This window comes from Fusarium venenatum (assembly GCF_020744135.1).
Source record: "Fusarium venenatum strain MPI-CAGE-CH-0201 chromosome Unknown EDB82scaffold_2, whole genome shotgun sequence".
Classification (NCBI taxonomy): Eukaryota; Fungi; Ascomycota; class Sordariomycetes; order Hypocreales; family Nectriaceae; genus Fusarium; species Fusarium venenatum.
Window position 1 is genome coordinate 2,253,627 of NW_027072130.1, and position 18,149 is coordinate 2,271,775.

The following is an 18,149-nucleotide window of genomic DNA, read 5'->3' on the forward strand; positions in this document are numbered from 1 at the left end:
CACTTACCCTATGATGGTGACGACATTTTTGGCTGAAACAAACTGCCGACCTACTAAGGCACTCGCGTAGTAGGATATGGTTTCACATCCTACAGCTTAAACTTACCTACATATATAGCTCCGGCATCAACCCAACTCCACCGATAACAAAGTTTTCAGGCGATTCAAATAGTTTCTGAATCCTATTGCAACCAAAATGGCTCCTCTCGTCCCTCGGTTCCATCTCTTTGAGATTGATGACCAGACATGGTACGTACTCCAACCAAAGCTCCACCAGCTCTCAAGCTATGTACGTTAGCCAATTCGTACCTGAGCTTCACCTCCAAATTTCAAGCCAATTGAGCTTGAACAAGCAGCTTTATGATGCATCCCTATCTTACTGACATCGCATCATAGGTTTCCTGCTTTTCTTCGCGCACGTGTCCAAGATGGCCTCACCCGTGCTTGGCTCTTTAGCCCGCCTCTTCTGTCTCAAAGTCCCGCAAGCCTCAGCGCCCAAGTCCTGATCAAGGAGCTCAACACGTCTCTATCCGACTTCACCTTTATCGATTTCTGTGCCGGCGGTGGTGGACCTACGCCCTCCATAGCAAAGACAGTGAATGCACACCTGCGCTCCCACGGATTGGACTCTGTTCGCTTCATCCTTACGGATCTTCACCCCAATGTCGACGCTTGGGAGCAGGTCGCCCAGAAGAACCCGCTTCTGACGTACGAGCGTAAATCTGTCGATGCCGCATCAGCTCCGAAGCATCTCGTAAGAAGAGAGGACGGGACAAAGCCGTTTAGACTGTTTAATCTCGCCTTCCACCACTTTGACGACGACCTAGCTTCTGCGATCCTACGCGATAGCGTCGAGACAAGCGAGGGGCTCGCTATCTTTGAGCTTCAAGACCGTTCTCTTGCTAGTGTGTTGATGGTTACGTTGCTAGGTATTGGCGCGTTTCTCAGCGCGCCATTCTTCGCTCTCAAGTGGCGATCGCCTGCGACGTTTATCTTCTCGTGCTTGATTCCGATCCTGCCTTTTGTTCTCACGTTTGATGGCTACATCTCGGCGCTACGAACACGGACACCAGAGGAGGTCGAGAGTCTGTTGCGATCTTGCGGTGCTGACACAAGCAAGTGGGAGGTCAAGAGCGGCAGTGACGTGTTCCTCTGGCCTTGCGGATATGTTCATTGGATCATCTGCAAGCCCCGTAAAGCGTAGTAACGGATTATAGATAATATACATATGCGACTTCTATTTTACTCGATTTATTTTTATCGAAACCACCAGTTGACTGAGGCATTCAAATCTCCACTCTCTCCGACACTCTTGACAGAATGCCAATAATGGGTAGGAATGAACATAGCATCTCCAGGATTAAGCACGACCTCGTATGTCCCTGGTGGCACGGGCTTATCGGGATCAGCTTCCCAAACGGCCTGGTGTAGCTTATCTCGTTCCTCGCCCTGCATCATTTCGTCCGTTCTTATGCGGCTATTGCCTGATCTCTGCAGCTCGGCCTGGATCTGTCTGAACAACCAGTCTCCTGTCCTTGGTGCCATGAGTCTGATGACTTTGGTGCCGGACAGTTGGCAGAACAGATTGGGGTTTGGGTCCCGATGCAAAGGCGTATAAGTAGGTGTTATGCCCAGCCATATGCTGGAGCCATATATATCCCCCTTTCCAGCATGCAATACTATTTCTGGAGTGGGAATACCTTCCTGCAGAGCTTGAGGTAGATCGGCGATCGAACACTGAGCAATATATAGGGATATTCCTTGCATCCCTTTCTTCCGGCCAACATCATTAAACTCCAATACCTCAGTGAGGAGGCGAAGAGGAGCGTGAAGCTGAAAAAAATCCTGGCCATTTGTAGAACCTGCAAAGCATGAGTCCCAACTTCTTGAAATGGTCTTGTCTTGCGCTTGTTCTTTCTCGAGATAGTCTCGAAACAACACTAGACTCTCTTTCTGTGCAGGAGTTGAAGCGTATATTTCGTATGGGACCATGGCATCGTGAAACTGGCAAAAATATTCTGACAGTGTTGTCGAGGCGTTCCTAAGGTCTTTGGAGAACCATTTATTCAAGGCGGGCAGAAGAGGCGTCGGAGAACCATGCTCTTTTCCAAAGACGACAGGCTTCTTGCGCTCAAATAATTGCTCACGGAATATTTTGACAGTAGCGTGCTCTTTCGGCAAGTGTGCCAGTTGGGGAACTTTGTTTCTCTCAAACGAAACGCTCCCACTCATATAACGGCGAGAAGAAGCCGTTTTTGACATATGCCAAACCCATTTTGAGTTAACAGATAAGACTTTGGGCATAATTTCCCTAGTTTAGTCAATGAGTGTAACGGAGAAAATAAACAGTTTAACAGCCCATCATTTAAAGAATTGGCAAATTTTGTAGCCCCGTTAACCGTTCGAGGATTGATGATCGACATGATGTTCTGCATTCAGCGTCTGTTATCCGTACTTTGTTAGGTGATCTATGGTTTCTATATTAAGATTCATAGTTCGGAATGCGGCGAAATGTACCCCCGAACCAGATGCAGACCGTATCGGGATTTTCCTGGTTGGGCTTTCTGTTGCACCAGAATCGTTGAATCCTTGTGAAAATCGACAGAAAAGAAAAACAATTTCATTCGGCATTGTTTATTTATTGCTTCAATTCGTTCTCATTAACCTAGGTGGCCCGCTCACTTACTTTGAGTCGGTCTTGTCCCAATGCGCTGATTTTCTTTACTGTTAGTGATTTTGGTGCAATCACATACACCCACCTACCAACCGATCTTAGCGTATTTGCGTGCCCTGTCCCGTCTTGTCCTGTGCTCGTGGCTCGCGATATCCAATCTGCGCCCCTCAAAATACTCACCAACATCACCCCGCCTCAAGGTAGCTTCACAGCTATCCCATCGACACCGCGAGCCTCAACCCCACGTTTAGAGCTCTCGCAACAGCTTGGTTTCCACCGCCTACCCATTGCGATCCGTTTCCCCCTCGCATCTACAGTGCGCCCCCTCAGCCTCGCCACTGGCGTCCGTTGCCCCTCGACAGCGGAACCGACAACCACCATAGCGACACCATGTCAACCTCATCGGGCGTTCCCGAGTCCTGGATCTCGAGTTTCTGTTCCCTGCTTGGGCATGAATACTTCGCCGAGGTCTCGGAGGAGTTTATCGAAGATGACTTCAACCTGACTGGTTTGCAAACCCAAGTTGCGATGTACAAGGAAGCGTTGGAGGTATGTTTATCTTGCCAACGCGTCGACATTTCACGGCTTCACTCGAGGATATAGAATTGCTAACATCGTGCCCCATAGATGATCTTGGACGTGGAACCAGAAGACGATGAGGACGAGGAGGAAGAAGAGGAGGAAGAGGATGAAAACGAGTCCGACCCAGAACGCCTGACCAGGGCATCCAGCGAACGAAGGCACCACCGCATGGCCAGCGACTTGTCCGTCATCGAATCCTCAGCTGAAATGCTCTACGGCCTTATCCACCAGCGCTTTATCTGCTCCAGGGCGGGAATCCAGCAAATGAGCGAGAAATACGAGCTTGGCCACTTTGGCTGCTGTCCCCGGACGAACTGTGATCAGGCCCGTACTTTACCTGTCGGTCTTTCTGATATCCCTGGCGAGGACACAGTCAAACTTTTCTGTCCATCGTGTTTAGATGTCTACGTCCCGCCCAATAGCCGCTTCCAGACCGTCGACGGTGCCTTCTTCGGCCGCACCTTTGGTTCTCTTTTCCTACTCACTTTCCCCGAATATGACTTGACGAAGCGTGGAATTGAGGTGCTCTCTAGCAGCGGCCCTCGCGTCAACGAAGGTGACGGTCTTATCAACGGAATGTATGCCAAGAACATTGGTCCTGGTCTGGGCCGTGAACGCATATATGAGCCTCGAATCTACGGATTCCGTGTTTCTGAGAGAGCCAGATCTGGCCCCAGAATGCAGTGGCTTCGCGAGCGGCCGACAGACATCAACGAGCTTGACGAAGCTCGCCTTTACGCAGAGCAGAACCCAGACTCAGAAGATGATGACGACAACGGTGGTCAAGTTGGCATAAATGGTAGAGCCATGGTTCGTCGACGCCCACCTGGAAACGCTCGCCTTCGCCAACGACAAAACCAAAATGGTAGCCCTATGGCCATGTCAACAAACGGAGCTGAATCGGAGCTGTAGAGTTGTCATGTTACGCGACTAGCCTTGAAAAATTTAGGTTTACGACTCCAGTCATTGCTCGTGTCGGGATTGTTGGTATGGAAGGTGAAAGCCTGCCACAACATGGACATCCCGATATTGAACTGACTGGATTTTGGCGATACAGTTTAAGGGGAGCACAGGAAACAAACGTAGACACTTTGAGAGACGTATTAGGAGGAGCAGAACAAGAACATGCCATGTGGGAGTGGAATGGCACCATTGGGTTTTGCAATTAATGCATAGACGGCGTTGAACGTTCGAGGTAGGCAATGGAAAATACACAACGAATGCACATGAAACATCACTCAACTCGTTCTTGTGAATCCTTGTGGAAGACAACGCAGGACTCAGTCTGAACTGTGTTCTTGCTTGGATCGTTCAACTTGTCGTGTATTATTTTTCGTAGACTTGTTTGTAAGCATGACTTTTGTGGATAGATGCATGCATGCTGTTCCCTATTCTGTTCGTTCTCACGCGATACAAAACAATTCGCCAAACCTGGGCGATTGCATGTATGTCATGTGTACTCCCATCTCATCCCGCTGTGACTCAATAAGTCAGCCAAACTCAAGGTCCTCCTCTTCTCATCATGAATTCATTCACTAGCTCATTTCATTGAGTAGAAGCACAACTAGTGAATAAGATGAAGTAGTAAAAGCAGGAAAAAAAAAAAAAACAGCCTATCACCAAACACCCTGCCTTCAGAACCCATGCTAATCGTATACATCATGGCCCTTATCTGCCACCCGTTCTATGCTGATAAAAAGGAAAGGGGAGAAATGGAAGAAAGGAGAGGGGCTCGGCCATTGTAATGCTCATGCTGTGCAACGGCCTTCTTGCTTGCACTGACAGAGAAACCCTGCAACACCAAACTGCATTGGCATGATGAATTGTACACTCCTGAAGGTCCCGAACGCCAGTTACCAGTTCCGTTTCCATCATATCTATCGTGTACAGCGCATATATTCCAGGGGCTAAAACCGTTTAAGCAAAAGAAAAAAAAACAAGAAAAAGCAGAATAGTCAGTCACCATATGAGGTAGTGGTGAAAGACTGTCGTACTGAAGAATGCCAATACCTTGGAAAATCACTTGTTGTTTTGGTAAGACACCACCATGCCATATCTGCACAATGAATAAAACGTTTGTCGCCAAGAGCGAGACTCAGTGCTGTCGAATTCCCTTTTACACAGAAGAACAAGGGGTTGTATCAGGCGTCGCCGAGCTTGGCTTTGTCAGCACCGCCCGCTTCTTTCGAGTCTTCAGAAATAACAGTAGTTTCGCCAATGTCCTTGTCCTTCGCATCGTGCTCGGCCCTTGGCGTGATCTCGTCACTGGCCTCTGAGCCGCCCACCCTGGACCTTGGGAGGAACCAACCTCCACGTTCCCATTGACCAGGTTCGTATAAGCAAGAGTTGCGAACCTCTTCATCGGAAATCCCTGCAAGGAGAGTGTTGAGACGCTTGAAGTCGATCGGTTTGAGGATCCATCCATCAAAACCAGCATCAATATATTTCTGCTTTTCACGCTCAACGAGCGAGGCCGAGACAGCGAAGACGGGGATGCGATGGTTGATGTTAGCCAATGCTGAGTGGCCGTGATGATCTGCAGAAGCTTCCATTGATCTGATCATCTTGGTACTTGTGAGGCCGTCGACGATAGGCATCTTATTCTTGTTAGTGACCATGCGCATTTAGTTATGACTCGGATAACTCACCTGCATATCCATCAGGACAATGTCGAACTCCTTTGACCTTTCACGATAAGCTGCAGCACAATCCTCGCCATTTACAGTATGGTGCACACCATGGCCCACCCTCTCGAGACGCTTCCTCAGTATTTTCATGTTGATTGGATCATCTTCAGCCACAAGAACTTGGAGGTGCTGCTGCTCAGTCATCTGAGTTCCTGCACTAGTAACGCTTTCTGTACCAGCCTTGGCTACCGGACGATCGTTGGTTTTCATCTCGAAAAGAATACGAGATTGCTCACTAGGTTGTGGCTTTTGAGGCATATCAGTGTAGTCATCTGGCATCTTGACTGCACGGATTGGGGTTTTTGAATCCATGACTTCGGTGCTGCCGGGCTCGCTACGAGGTTTAGTCGAAACGGGACTTTGAGACCGCCTATTGGACGGGCTGGCAGATCGACCACCAAGGCTAACAGCTCCGCGAGACTCAGGGCGCATGGTGTTTGTTCGTAAGTCCCTTCCCCCTTGAATGGGAAACTCGGTGCCTTCCCGTTCATTTAGAGACAGTGGCGTCTGAATTGCATCGATAAGTCGATCGGCATCACTCTGGTGGCTACCCCGACTACCACGGCTGCCGTGACTTGTATGGCTGCCCATGCTACGTTGACTTGCCCCACTGCCCTTGAGCGATACATCACCGGCAGAAGCCATAGTACTAGCTCTGTCAACAAGCGTTATCTCCCCTTCCGGCACAGCTCTTAAAGCATCAGGGGCGGTACTGGCAGTGCTATTGCTATTGAAGGATTGGTTTCCTGGCCCGGCTGGAACACCTTCAAGATGAGAACCGCTGCATTCATTCGATAAGAGGAATGGGAGCTGAACGACGAATCTCGATCCTTGGCCGACTTCTGATTTCAAGCGAAGCTGCCCGTCCATGTTGCGAACGATACGCGCAACTACGGCAAGGCCTAGTCCTAGAGTACGCATTTCACGAGGCATCTCATCCAATGAGCTTGATGTAGGTGCGTCCTCTGAGCTGACCTGTTCAAGATCCCGGAATAGGGTGTCAAGCTGACCTGCACTCATGCCGATGCCAGAGTCCTCGATGACAAAGTCAACAACGACCTGCTGATCTCTGATCTCGGACACAAAAACTTCCACCTTGACATGGCCTTTGTGCGTATGAGCAACAGCATTTGCTGTTACATTGGAGAGTGCCTGACGAATTCGTCGTTCATCCCCTTTTACAAACTGAGGCAATCCGGGGTGTTGGACGACTGTGTAATGGATTCCCTTTCGCTTCGCATCGTTCAGAAAAGGGCTGGTTGCCTCTCTAATACAGCTGGCAAGATCGAACACATCATCTTTGACCAAATTCTGCCCTTCCTCGGTTTTCGTCAAATCCAATAGGTCATTGATGACGTAAATCAAGGACTTGGATGCGGAATGAGACCTAGCCAAGTTGTCGCGAGTTTCCTGATCTAGACTACCCTCGAGGGCAATCTCTAGATAGTTGATGATAGCATTTAGAGGGGTTCGAACTTCATGGGCAGAATTAGCAAGTAATAGTCGGGTTAGCTTGCTGCTCTGCAAAGCCTTCTCCTTTTGTCTCCAAACTTCGATAAATTTACCGTAAACGAGACAGAGAACAGCCGCAGTCTCTACCTGCTCCTCATTCCATTCTCTGCATTTACCAACAACAGTCTCGTGCCAAGTTTTGAAACTCTTCCTTGGCTCGAGATAGCCGGCAGTACCCTCACGAACAAACTTTTCGTAGGGATTGCCAGCCCACTTGACTTCTTTAATTTGGCCTTTGCGGAAGAAGACAATGAAGTCGTTGCCGCCAACACTCAGTGGTACGTAGAGTAACCCAGCGACAAGTTGAAAACCAGGTGGATATCGCAGATCGGGGAAGTCCTCTCTGACGTCTTGTGATGCAACAACAGAGGTAAGTTGACGCATTCTGAGATACTCCAACATGGCGAGTGCTTCTTGGCTCTGTTCAACAGGTCCCATGAGTTTGGTCTCACCCTTGATTGATAGCAAACCAAAATCGGCATCGAACAACTTCAATAGATCCTCCGAGGACGCAATGATATACCCAGAAGGGTTCTTGTCTGTAGGTGCGGTGTTGATCAGCTTGCGAGCTTGTAGTCGTGAGGCGTAAGACAGTCTCTCGATATTTCTGGATGCAGTATCTCCCACCAGACGACACATTTTGCGAATAGGAAAAGACACTCGCATCCCGTGATTTCCATAGGAATGGCAAGAAATGAGACCCCATAGTTCGTTGAAAGCGTTAATTGATATCGACATGGAGGATCTTACAGCCATGTTTTTCAGGTATTTGATATGAATAGGCGACATGGCTCGCAAATAGCAGTGGCTCATATCCAACGGAATGTCGAGGTCTTCTTTTGTTCGGCAAACAATTCTGGAGGTGTCTTGATCGCGGTCGTAGAGTAACCGTACTTTGTTGAGCTTATAGAGGTCGCGAGCTTGTCGTGGAATGTCTGATGCTGGGAAGTGGAGGCCTTTGTATAAATCCCTTGTCATGGATGTATCGACAAGTTCTGTCACAACCTTGCCGTTGAACGAGGAGTCAAACTGGTAGATCATGACGCGATGGAAGCCAGTCAATTCTTTGACTATGCCCACCAGGACCTTGAGGAAGGCCTCAAGGTTCGGGGCAGATGAAAGTTGTTCCTGGACTTGAGACATGATGTCAAAAACTTGCATGGCGCCTTGTTCGCCTCGTCTCTTTCTTGCACTCCTTAGTATCCTCAAAGGCTTACTAAGAACCTCTGTGCTGTCTTCTATCTCCTCCAAAGTTGGGTTCGATTGTAACGTGTCATGGGGGGTGTCTGGTGTCATTTCATCCGCAGGTCGTAAAGGATATTCGACGTCATCGTCCAACTCGAACTCGCAGATTATCAAATCAGGATGTGCCGGATTTATATGGATTGCGCACCAAAGCTTTGTGCTCTTGCATTTGGGGGGTCGGATCGATAAGCTGAAAACCTCGGGTCCATTGACAGCGGGATCTGCGTCTTCATCACGAATGAAATCGATGTGGTCAAGAAGATTATCCTGTTGCTCTTCCGTTAAGATGTCGAGGAAATTCTTGAGTTGAAATAATTGTTTCGGTGTATAGCCCAGCATACGAACGGAATTCTCGCTGACGTATCGGGCAACAAAGCAACCATCGTTCTCTTCGCGAAGAGCAACGAGAACACCGAAAGTTTGAACAGCACCAGGAGCGTGGATTGGTTCGTCCTCACAACGCTGAAGGACACCGTCACGACCAGTGATGACCGCATGGCCATCGTCAGTCACAACGTGGGTAAACCGAGCAGTTACATGTGAGACATCAGCACTGGAGAACCCGGCAGAAGAAGCATCGGGTTCAATCCCTCCCGCTGAAACGTTCGCCGAGCCATGGCCTATTACCCCCGATTCTTCGGTTTCTGTGTTTGCATCTGCGTCTGCCTCGTTGTCTGACGTCGATATATCAAATTCTAAAGGGACCGTACTGCTTCCGTGGCGGTTTGCATCTAGCTGGATGCTCGACATAGGCCCGCTCATTGTGTTCTTCCTTCGCATTAAAACGTCGATGCGTTCGCTGTGGGCTCGTGAGTGGTAATTCGCTGGGACTGTATCTGAACGTCTCAGATCTAGCCCTGTGTCAGCTCGAGGCGCACTTGGGATTTTGATAGGAATGCTCTGGCCATCGCGCTGAGGCAAGGCATGGAAGTAATCGTTGCTGGTTATCTTACTGGAGCTAGGGTCGACGCTAATGACGGATCTTATAGGAAAGACTCGGTCCCCAGAAACATCCGAAGCTGTGGAGTGATAGCCCAATTGCTTCTCTGAATCGACACTCCAGGGCGAAAACGGTGGCTCCGAGTTGGAGACACTGTTCTGCTCGCTGGGGGCAGCAGACGAGGCAGCTCGAGTCGTGCGGGTGGGCGTTGCGTCGTTGTGGGTGTTTGTACGAAGACCGGGCAGACTTTCTGGGCCGCTGGGCCGCTGGGTTGATGAAGATGCCGTCGAGGACTGAGGTGGAGGAGGATAAGACTCAGAAGGCAGAGCGGTAGGTGAGGGGTTGTGTTGCTGTTCTTCATGGCCATTTTGTTCAGGTTGACTGGTGTCCTGGCTCTCTTTATCGTGCGGCACATCCATTATGGCGTTTACTGGTCGCTAACCTAATACTTGCGAAGCTGAAATTGAAACGATGAGAGCTCAGAAGTTGACGAGGGTGCTAGAGATGGTACTCGAGCGGGAGATGAGGACGATCCTGTCACGTAGTGTCGCGCATCCCCGTGATGGCCTGTGATACCAGTGAAGGGTGTCGGCAGAGAATCTCACAAGATCAAAGAATTGAGGATGGCCAGTCGGAACTAGGAAAAATAGTAAAAAGGGATCGGCTCTCGTGTTCGTCGTAGTTGTGATAGTCGTGGTCGTTGGCGAGGGCTTGACTTTGACAGGAGCAGCGACGTGGGCTACAATGCAATAACAGTACTGTAAAATCGATAAAATAGAAAAGTAAGGGTCCAGATGCAGGAGTGACGAGGCTTCAATGCAAGATCAACAGGGGGCCGAGATCGGTAGACCAAACAGTAGGTAGTGAGAAACAGAAGCTATCACAATTCGAATCAACGGCGATGGATGGCGAAAGGGTTGCGAAGACGAATACCCAATGTGGAAAGAGTGACGAAGAATCTTGAGTGGCAAGGCGACTTGACCTGCTATTGATACGTAATGCCACTCTGGGCTCGAGAGAAAAGGAAGAGTCGAAACGAGGCGAGATAGGACGGAGCAGGGCGACGAATAATTTACTGTACCAGTTGGTAGCAGCTTTTGGCTGAGGGGACAAGATGTTAAACTGTAAGAGTAAGGTGTTGTAGGTTGGTTGTGTGGAGGTGGCAAATGTACAGTGTGGCCCTACAGTACAGCAGTACGTTTGTACCTATGATGGATTTCAGGTGTTAGCCCAGGGAACCCCAACCGTATCCCACCTAATCCTTGCTCCTCCTACTTAGCTACTGTATATACTTCACTGAACTGGGCTGGGCAGCCTGCACCTGCAGTCTGAGGGGAGGCAAGAGTGGCCCGGGACTACAAGGGCAGAAGTGGAGAAGGGCTGGAAGGTCAAGTGGAAATGGGACAGAGCCTGAAGGCAAGCCTGGCAAGGACTTCCCTACCAATGGGTCATCTCTCGCCTTGTTAGCTCTGTCGATCTCTACCATTTTCTCTCCCCTCAATGAGCAGAAGACCGGATTGCGCTGCCAAGACCGCTCAAAATCCCATCCTTATCCCTTGAAATCCCATCTTATTCTATTGTGTACTCTACGTTACAGTACCTACAGCCCCCTCCCTGGCCTTTTGCCATGGAGTGTGAAGTGCCCACTTACTATCCCTAACAAACGAGCTGAAGGCCTTTGGTCCATTGTATCCTGAAGAAATAGTTGTTGGACTGACAACGTGTTAACTCTTATTTTGTTTTCCTCCGAGTTCCTGTGCCGTAATGAGCTTGTGTTCCGGCATCATGGATTTTTCCGTGTCGGAAAGGAAGGGTTCTCATAGTGAATGAAGTCTTGGTGGTTTCGATGACCCCACGACCCTGCGTCACAGTCAGTGTACAACAATTAATCAGTCTTTTGAGAACTGGTCCGTATTGCCCTCGGATTATCTATGAATATAGTTGCTCATTCAGTCTGGCCCGACAAATAGTCCTTTCTCTCAACCTGAGATGCACCACAATCATTCCTAGGCATTCCTATAAGAATTATCTATAGTATGTGTAATCCTTGCGGGCACAAGAAGCGAGATCGACAAATCGTACAAAGGACAAAAAAACCTTGACTTTTGACGAGACAGACGCACAGCTCACCTAATGAGACCTGTGCTTCTTGGATCGAGACCCATAAATAATGGGCTAATCTAACATGAGAAATGCTAACTTAGTGTGCGAGTTTCATACTACTAAGGTTGAGCGACACTACTGATCCTAACTCTTGTTGCTTCATTTAGTTACCTTTATGATGCGGACAATTCTCAATCTAGGCGCGGATCGAAGCCTTTGGCCCGACAGTTTCGATCCGGTCTGCTGACAACTGCACCACTCGATAGTACGCGCACCAGCTCGTGGCTTGAAACAGGAGCAACGGTCTTTTTTGAATTGCGATACTGTCCCTCCTGGTGCCAATCTCGAAGACTGGAATTACCGATAGGCCAGACCGCTTGACAACGTTATGAATCGGCGATCATGATGCCTAGTCCCCCACTTGGCTTGCAGAGTCCCTTTGAGCTTTCTAGGATAGCCAACCAGCAAGTTCACAAGTGACTTGTTAGCTTGAAGAATCTGGCCCCAAGATACGTTTGAACCCCTCTCATCTTGATGCTAGGAGGTGGGTAGAACAACAATCCGCGTACGATCTCTAAGTAGGGAAGTGCAGTGAAGGAAATTTATGATCACCTTGCTGCTTCTGACCCGTATTGGCTAGCTCTTTACTTTTGTCGACCGCACAGGCTAGGACTGGGGAGCGGGGATTATTTTGTCCTCCATGGGGCTAGGTCCAGGGCACCTAGTCGATCCCTGTCCGTCTCTGGTGGACGGGCCAAGGCGTCGTGGGTGTCATGAGGTGAGAGAGGCAAAGTCCCTGAGCCACTTGTTGATCTCGCTGTCGACACCATTCTGTTACACTGACAATGGAGCAAGTGTCTCGAGGTGCACTATACGTATTGTTCCGGTGTTGTGCTGTGTGCAGATGCGATGGTAACCAAGTTGGACATATACATACAAGTGTACCGCATAGAAAGAAACATGGCGGAGCATGGCATACATAATATGCAAAGCTCATACCTAGGCATGATGAATGAGGCTCGGTAAAATATGTACGTACTCAGTGTATACATTCGTTCCGAAGCAAGTCTTCACACTGTGGGTGCGCCACATGGCTGTGACATCATTCGAGCCCGGTGCTTTCTCTCCGGCTTTAGAGACAAGGAATAGATATTCTTGGCAAATCATCGTTTTGAAACGAACGACTTTTGTGGTCATGACGATCATGCCCTCTCAAGGTGCAGATCCTGATGCATCAGCCACAGGTGGCGAACAACAACCGCTCAATAGCTGTTACTATCCTGGTTTTATGGGCAGTGATGCTTTGGTGGTGTTTTGGTGGACAAAGACAAATTTGCAGATAATGACTACCCAACTATTATTCCCTGTTCCTCGGAGGTGTTGTATTGCAAGAAATGCACTCTCCATTGAAAGGAGATCTTACCAAGTGTCCATCGTAACATCCCTCCAAGTTGCCAGTAGAGCAGAAAATTCTCTTTTGCCTGTGGATCACAGCGATGGCTATTCCCCAATAACCCGGCCTTGAATTACAGTATTGCCACTTGAATACCCGAAATTTCTGTCGATTATACATCATAAATTACATAAATCAACAAGCGTGGGACTGTCAGTTTTTAGGCCACTTCCTGGCTGGATACCCATATGAGAAAACGGCGCCAAGCACAATATTCACACTTTGATTCATCCGGAGGTGTTCCGAAGCAGCCCGGAGATCCGACGGCATTCGATTGTAGTGTCAAAACGGGTCTCGTTTTGTTTACATGTGAATTAGAATCAGTCATCGCATGCCCATCGGTATTTATTTATGTGTACACGTACGATAACAAGATGAAGAATGGACTGGTATTCAGACTTGCTAAAGTGTGACAAATTACTTCACTTGCATCGGATCCAAAGGAACCATGCCCCATACGTTCAGAAACATGAAGTCTGGTTTTTCCTCAAATACAACGTCGTAAAAGTACCCTGCTCGACGCCAAGACAGTGCGAAGATATGTAAGGTATTATTGCCCAAGCTTTACAAAATCGGCCAGATAGATTTGCATTTCACTCAGGTAAGGACACTGCACCGTGCCTATACGCGATATATCAGTGATAATCAGGTTATCATACTATTTTTAAGATTGTGAAAAGTGTATCGTTGCAATATGTTAGGCTAGGCACCTTATGCTGAGTTCTGATAGACGCTCAAACGTCGGAGCGCTAATTGCCTCTGTCAATTGGTTCAACATCACTTACACAATTTAGCTCAAGGTTATCAGGTATAAAGTTAATCTCCTCGGCTCGCAAAGCACTCCCTGCAATTGTCTATATCAAAATGAGGGCATTGTAGATAAAAGTCATGGCACTTTCATATACCCTGGGTGGGCCACAGTTGACCACGCAATATATACATAGTTCCAGATCTACCTGCGGATAGTAATTGTGATATATGACACAGCTCCTCCTCGCCTACTGATGCCCAAGGGGCCTCAAGGCTGACGAAAGCGGCAGATGGAAGTCTAGAACGTAGAGATTCTCCTAGTAATGGGCCCTATAAACATGGCTGCCCCTAGCTATCTATGTCGTGCAGGGTCTAGTTGTCTTGTGCCGCATGCGATGCTTACTGGTCGGCTTTACTCCCTTCAACTCGATTGGTCGATCTACGACTCTTGAAACAAATACTTCCATCGGGAATATGCTTGTTGATCACTAATGCTTGACCCAACTCAGCGTCTTATAAAGCGGTGTGATTGTTTGTTAAAGTGAATACAGAGACACTTCATGTTGATGTTACCCCGGGCCTCAGTCCGGGCATGTCCGCCGAAACAAAACTGGTGAGTTGTTCAGCATTCGCCAGAAAGAGAGTCCCTGCTCGCCATGTTGCATTGAGCTATAAGAACAAAGGAATGAAAAAGAAAACAGTCAGAAGAAGGAAAGCGTACAAATCATATTCATTTTCTTAGCTGCTAATGAGTATGCCATTTGTATCTGAGACATAGGCAACTCATCTAACACGTAATGAGTGCATTCTCCTCATTCGTATTTCCACCTCATGCTGTAGTGCCATTTAGGTTCTAGATATCCTATATTGTTGTTACTGATTAGTGAAGATGAGCTCTTAAGCAAACTCATTACTAATTGAGGATCAGTAATCAGCCATTTTGTGTTCATTGATTTGATGACTCGGGTGAACCTGGTGCTGAACTGTATTACGCTCTAACCTGGAAACAGTCATTCTGGCATACACACTAAGTGCATAGGTATGAGGATATATGGTAACAAAAAGGGACTGGGCTTGGAATTTGTGAGCTTGTTTACTCAATCATGCTTCGTCAGCCTGAGGAAAAAGAGATCAAGTAGTCTTTGTGACGTCAAAAGATGATGCAAAAGGAAACTCCGGTACAGGGAATCGAACCCTGGGCTCCGCGGTACTGATCTCTCAGGTTATGAGAGCGCGAAATGTTAGCCACTACACCATACCGGACTGGTTATAGTTTTAGGCTTCAATTGAATATCACAAAGCCCAGGGTGTCGGGAACGACATTCACCATCACCACCTCTAAACAAGCCTGGAATCTTAACAAGTTTACTTTGATTATCGTGACATCTCTTCCCTTAGTCTCATCAACTAGGAGACAGTGACCGTCACATTACCCATGAAGTTCTCGCTAGAGTTGCCTACAAAGATAGTAAAGTCTCCAGGCTCAACAACATACTTCATCTTGCGGTTCCACAGACCCCATTCCTCAACCTTGAGGTCGATCTTGACAGTTTCAGTCTTACCAGCTTTGACGGCGACCTTCTTAAAGCCCTTGAGCTGGTACCGAGGAACGTCGACGGAGGCGAGCATGTCTTTGACGTACAGCTGAACAACCTCAGAGCCATCGCGCTTGGACTTGTTGCTGACGTTGACAGAAACCGTGACTGTGTCGGATGATGTTACGTTCTTCTTGGAAACAGATATCTTGGAGAAGTCGAACTTGCTGTATGAAAGACCGTAGCCGAACGTGTAGAGAGCTTCGGGGTTTTCGAGGATGTAGTTGTTACCGAACTCGAGGGTGCCGTTCTCGTGAATCTTACCTGGATTGGGATAGGCACGCGCAGAGTTGAGGTAATCGTAGTAGATGGGTGTAGTGCCGACATCGTAGGGGAAGCTAACAGAAAGCTTGCCGGAGGGATTGACATTACCGTAGAGAATATCAGCGAGGGCATGACCTCCCTCCTGGGATTGGTAGAATTGCTGAACAAGGGCAGCAGCCTCCTTAGAGATCCATGGCTCAGTTATGGGCTTTCCGGAGCTGTAAACAACGATGGTGGGCTTTCCAGTGTCGATAATTGCCTTGACAAGCTTAGGCATGGCACCGATGAGGTTCAAGTTGCTAGCATCGATATGCTCACCGGTGGTGGCATTGAGGCCTCCCCAGAGTTCATTCTGGTCGCGAGTCCAGGTTCCGACAACAACGACAGCAACATCAGCAGATTCAGCAGCAGCGATGGCATCTTCGAAGCCAGACTCGTCTGCGGACCACCGCTCGCAGCCTTGGGTGAAAGTGACTTTGCCTTTACTAGCAGTCTTGATGCCATCATAGGGGGTGACACCTCTAGTCATGGCAGTATGAATGACATAGTCACCGTACTATTCAATGTCAGCGGATGTTCTCCAAGGTGGCAAAATTGTTATTTACGTTGACGTAGCCGTGGGCCATAGGGCCGATAACGGCAACATTGGCATCCTTCTTCAATGGAAGAACGTTCTCGTGGTTCTCAAGGAGAACGATACTCTCAGCATCAAGCTGTCGAGCTACCTTCTTGTGAGCCTTGGTGTTGACATAATCCCAGATTTTGTCGTCGGCAACACCAGTAAAGGGCTTCTCGAAAAGACCCATCTCGAACTTGGAACGAAGAACTCGGGACACAGCTGTATCGACGATCTTCTCATCCAGCTTGCCAGCCTTGACAAGCTCAGGGATGATCTCGAAGCTCCAGTAGCCACCACCCATCTCGGCATCGTTACCAGCAGGAAGAGCCTATGGCTAGTTAGCAGAGGGCTTATCACGTTGCGGAAAGAAACTCACCTCAAGAGTGATGCACTCATCGTCCTCAAGGGGGCAGACGTGGAATGCTTGGGCAAGGCGAGCAGTTCCACCGGCATCGGAGATGACATAGTACTTGTAATCCCATTCGTCTCGAAGGATATCTGTCAGGAGGTGGGAATCCGAGACAACTGGGACACCATCGTATGAGTTGTAGGAGGACATGATGGAAGTTGCCCCGCCATCGATGATGGCTCTCTTGAAGGGTGGGAGGTAGAGAGACCGCAGCTGTCGCTCACCACCATGCACAGGTGCAGTGTTTATACCTTGTTCGGGTGTAGCAAACGCAGCCTACACTGTTAGCTTTCAAGGTTGATGATGGAATGGCAATAGATATGGCTTACATAGTGCTTAACCATAGCTGATACTCCTCCAGCCTGAAGACCCTTGACGTATCTGTAACCCATTTCTCCGGCGCTACATGAGTATTAGTATATTTCATTGCCTAGAAACACGCAACCAGGACAGAACGTACAGATAAGCATCTTCACTGAAACACTCCTCAACTCGTCCGAATCGCAGTTCTCGAGCGAGATCGACTTGAGGAGAGAACAGCTGATTGATACCAAGAGCACGAGATTCGGTTGCGATGATGTCAGCCATCTTTTCGATGAGTTCCGGATTAAAAGAGCATCCCATGCCGATGGGAGAGTTGAAGATTGTTCCATTAAGGATTAAGACTCCGTGAAGACCTTCGCTTTGGATAAAGGCAGGGATTCCTTTATTCCGTTAGATCGCACAACAGGAAATCAAACAAGTAGCTTAGCTTACCTAGCTCGGTTTCCTTCATGAGATAATCTTGTCCCAACTTGGCAGCCTTCTTGATAGTGGTCATGTTGGCGTACAAGCCAGTCCAGATGGAATTGGCACGGTACTTGAAATTCCACTCCAGACCAGTCTTGTTAACAGCCTCGGTAGTAAGATTGAGATAGTTGGTCATGTCACCCTGGATTAACTGTGCCGTCTTGTCCTCGATAGTCATACGCTCAAGGAGATCCGAGACTCTGTCGTCGACAGAGGCTTTGGAGTCTTTGTAGACTGGCTTATCCTTGGCAGCTTGCCCGGCCGTGGCCAGGACAGCCACACAAACATAGCTAGAGAGCTTCATTCTGGAGACTTGAAGATGAGAAAGAAGCTACCTAGGAGCTATGGATTGTAATAAGGTGGGCTCCACATGGTTTTATGTAGAACTAGAAGAACCTTGGCTCTTTACAATTAACCGTGTAGCCTGGACGATGGTCCCCTCTTCTCGTACCGCAAGGCACAGGTCTACGATCCTGTTCGCCCTCAATGCATGCGAGTTTGATTTCGGGTTCAATTCGTGTTAGTTC

General features: G+C 48.5%; 6 protein-coding genes and 1 non-coding gene across 7 annotated transcripts; 3 read left to right on the forward strand and 4 right to left on the reverse strand.

Moving 5' to 3' along the window:
* Nucleotide 1: 1 nt before the first annotated feature.
* Nucleotides 2-1,231, forward strand: EDB82DRAFT_140013 (uncharacterized protein). Its single transcript, XM_025733624.2, has 2 exons — nt 2-249; nt 397-1,231. Exons 1-2 carry the CDS (start codon nt 197-199, stop codon nt 1,202-1,204), a joined length of 861 nt encoding a protein of 286 aa, XP_025584511.1. The 5' UTR covers nt 2-196; the 3' UTR covers nt 1,205-1,231.
* Nucleotides 1,232-2,449, reverse strand: EDB82DRAFT_140009 (uncharacterized protein). Its single transcript, XM_025733625.2, has one exon. It carries the CDS (start codon nt 2,302-2,304, stop codon nt 1,258-1,260), a length of 1,047 nt encoding a protein of 348 aa, XP_025584512.1. The 5' UTR covers nt 2,305-2,449; the 3' UTR covers nt 1,232-1,257.
* Nucleotides 2,450-2,588: 139 nt separating this feature from the next.
* EDB82DRAFT_496073 (casein kinase II beta subunit) lies at nt 2,589-3,327 on the forward strand. The gene has a single exon (XM_065608527.1). The coding sequence runs from the start codon at nt 3,065-3,067 to the stop codon at nt 3,275-3,277; it is 213 nt and encodes a 70-aa protein (XP_065464587.1). The 5' UTR covers nt 2,589-3,064; the 3' UTR covers nt 3,278-3,327.
* Nucleotides 3,328-3,339: 12 nt separating this feature from the next.
* EDB82DRAFT_496075 (casein kinase II regulatory subunit-domain-containing protein) lies at nt 3,340-4,551 on the forward strand. The gene has a single exon (XM_025733626.2). It carries the CDS (start codon nt 3,425-3,427, stop codon nt 4,166-4,168), a length of 744 nt encoding a protein of 247 aa, XP_025584513.2. The 5' UTR covers nt 3,340-3,424; the 3' UTR covers nt 4,169-4,551.
* Nucleotides 4,552-5,309: 758 nt separating this feature from the next.
* On the reverse strand, nt 5,310-10,256 carry EDB82DRAFT_140070 (uncharacterized protein). Its single transcript, XM_065607053.1, has 2 exons — nt 5,905-10,256; nt 5,310-5,853 (listed from the first exon to the last, which is right to left on the reverse strand). Exons 1-2 carry the CDS (start codon nt 10,057-10,059, stop codon nt 5,398-5,400), a joined length of 4,611 nt encoding a protein of 1,536 aa, XP_065464588.1. The 5' UTR covers nt 10,060-10,256; the 3' UTR covers nt 5,310-5,397.
* A 4,863-nt stretch (nt 10,257-15,119) lies between these two features.
* EDB82DRAFT_t161 lies at nt 15,120-15,209 on the reverse strand. The gene has a single exon. It is a non-coding gene; the product is annotated as a tRNA-Glu (tRNA).
* Nucleotides 15,210-15,292: 83 nt separating this feature from the next.
* Nucleotides 15,293-17,926, reverse strand: EDB82DRAFT_554340 (glycoside hydrolase superfamily; the record flags this gene model as incomplete). The annotated part of the gene is made up of 6 exons (XM_025733628.2): nt 15,293-16,361; nt 16,411-16,752; nt 16,801-17,109; nt 17,163-17,235; nt 17,294-17,537; nt 17,590-17,926. 6 exons carry the CDS (start codon nt 17,924-17,926, stop codon nt 15,354-15,356), a joined length of 2,313 nt encoding a protein of 770 aa, XP_025584515.1. The 3' UTR covers nt 15,293-15,353.
* Between the last annotated feature and the right edge of the window lie 223 nt (nt 17,927-18,149).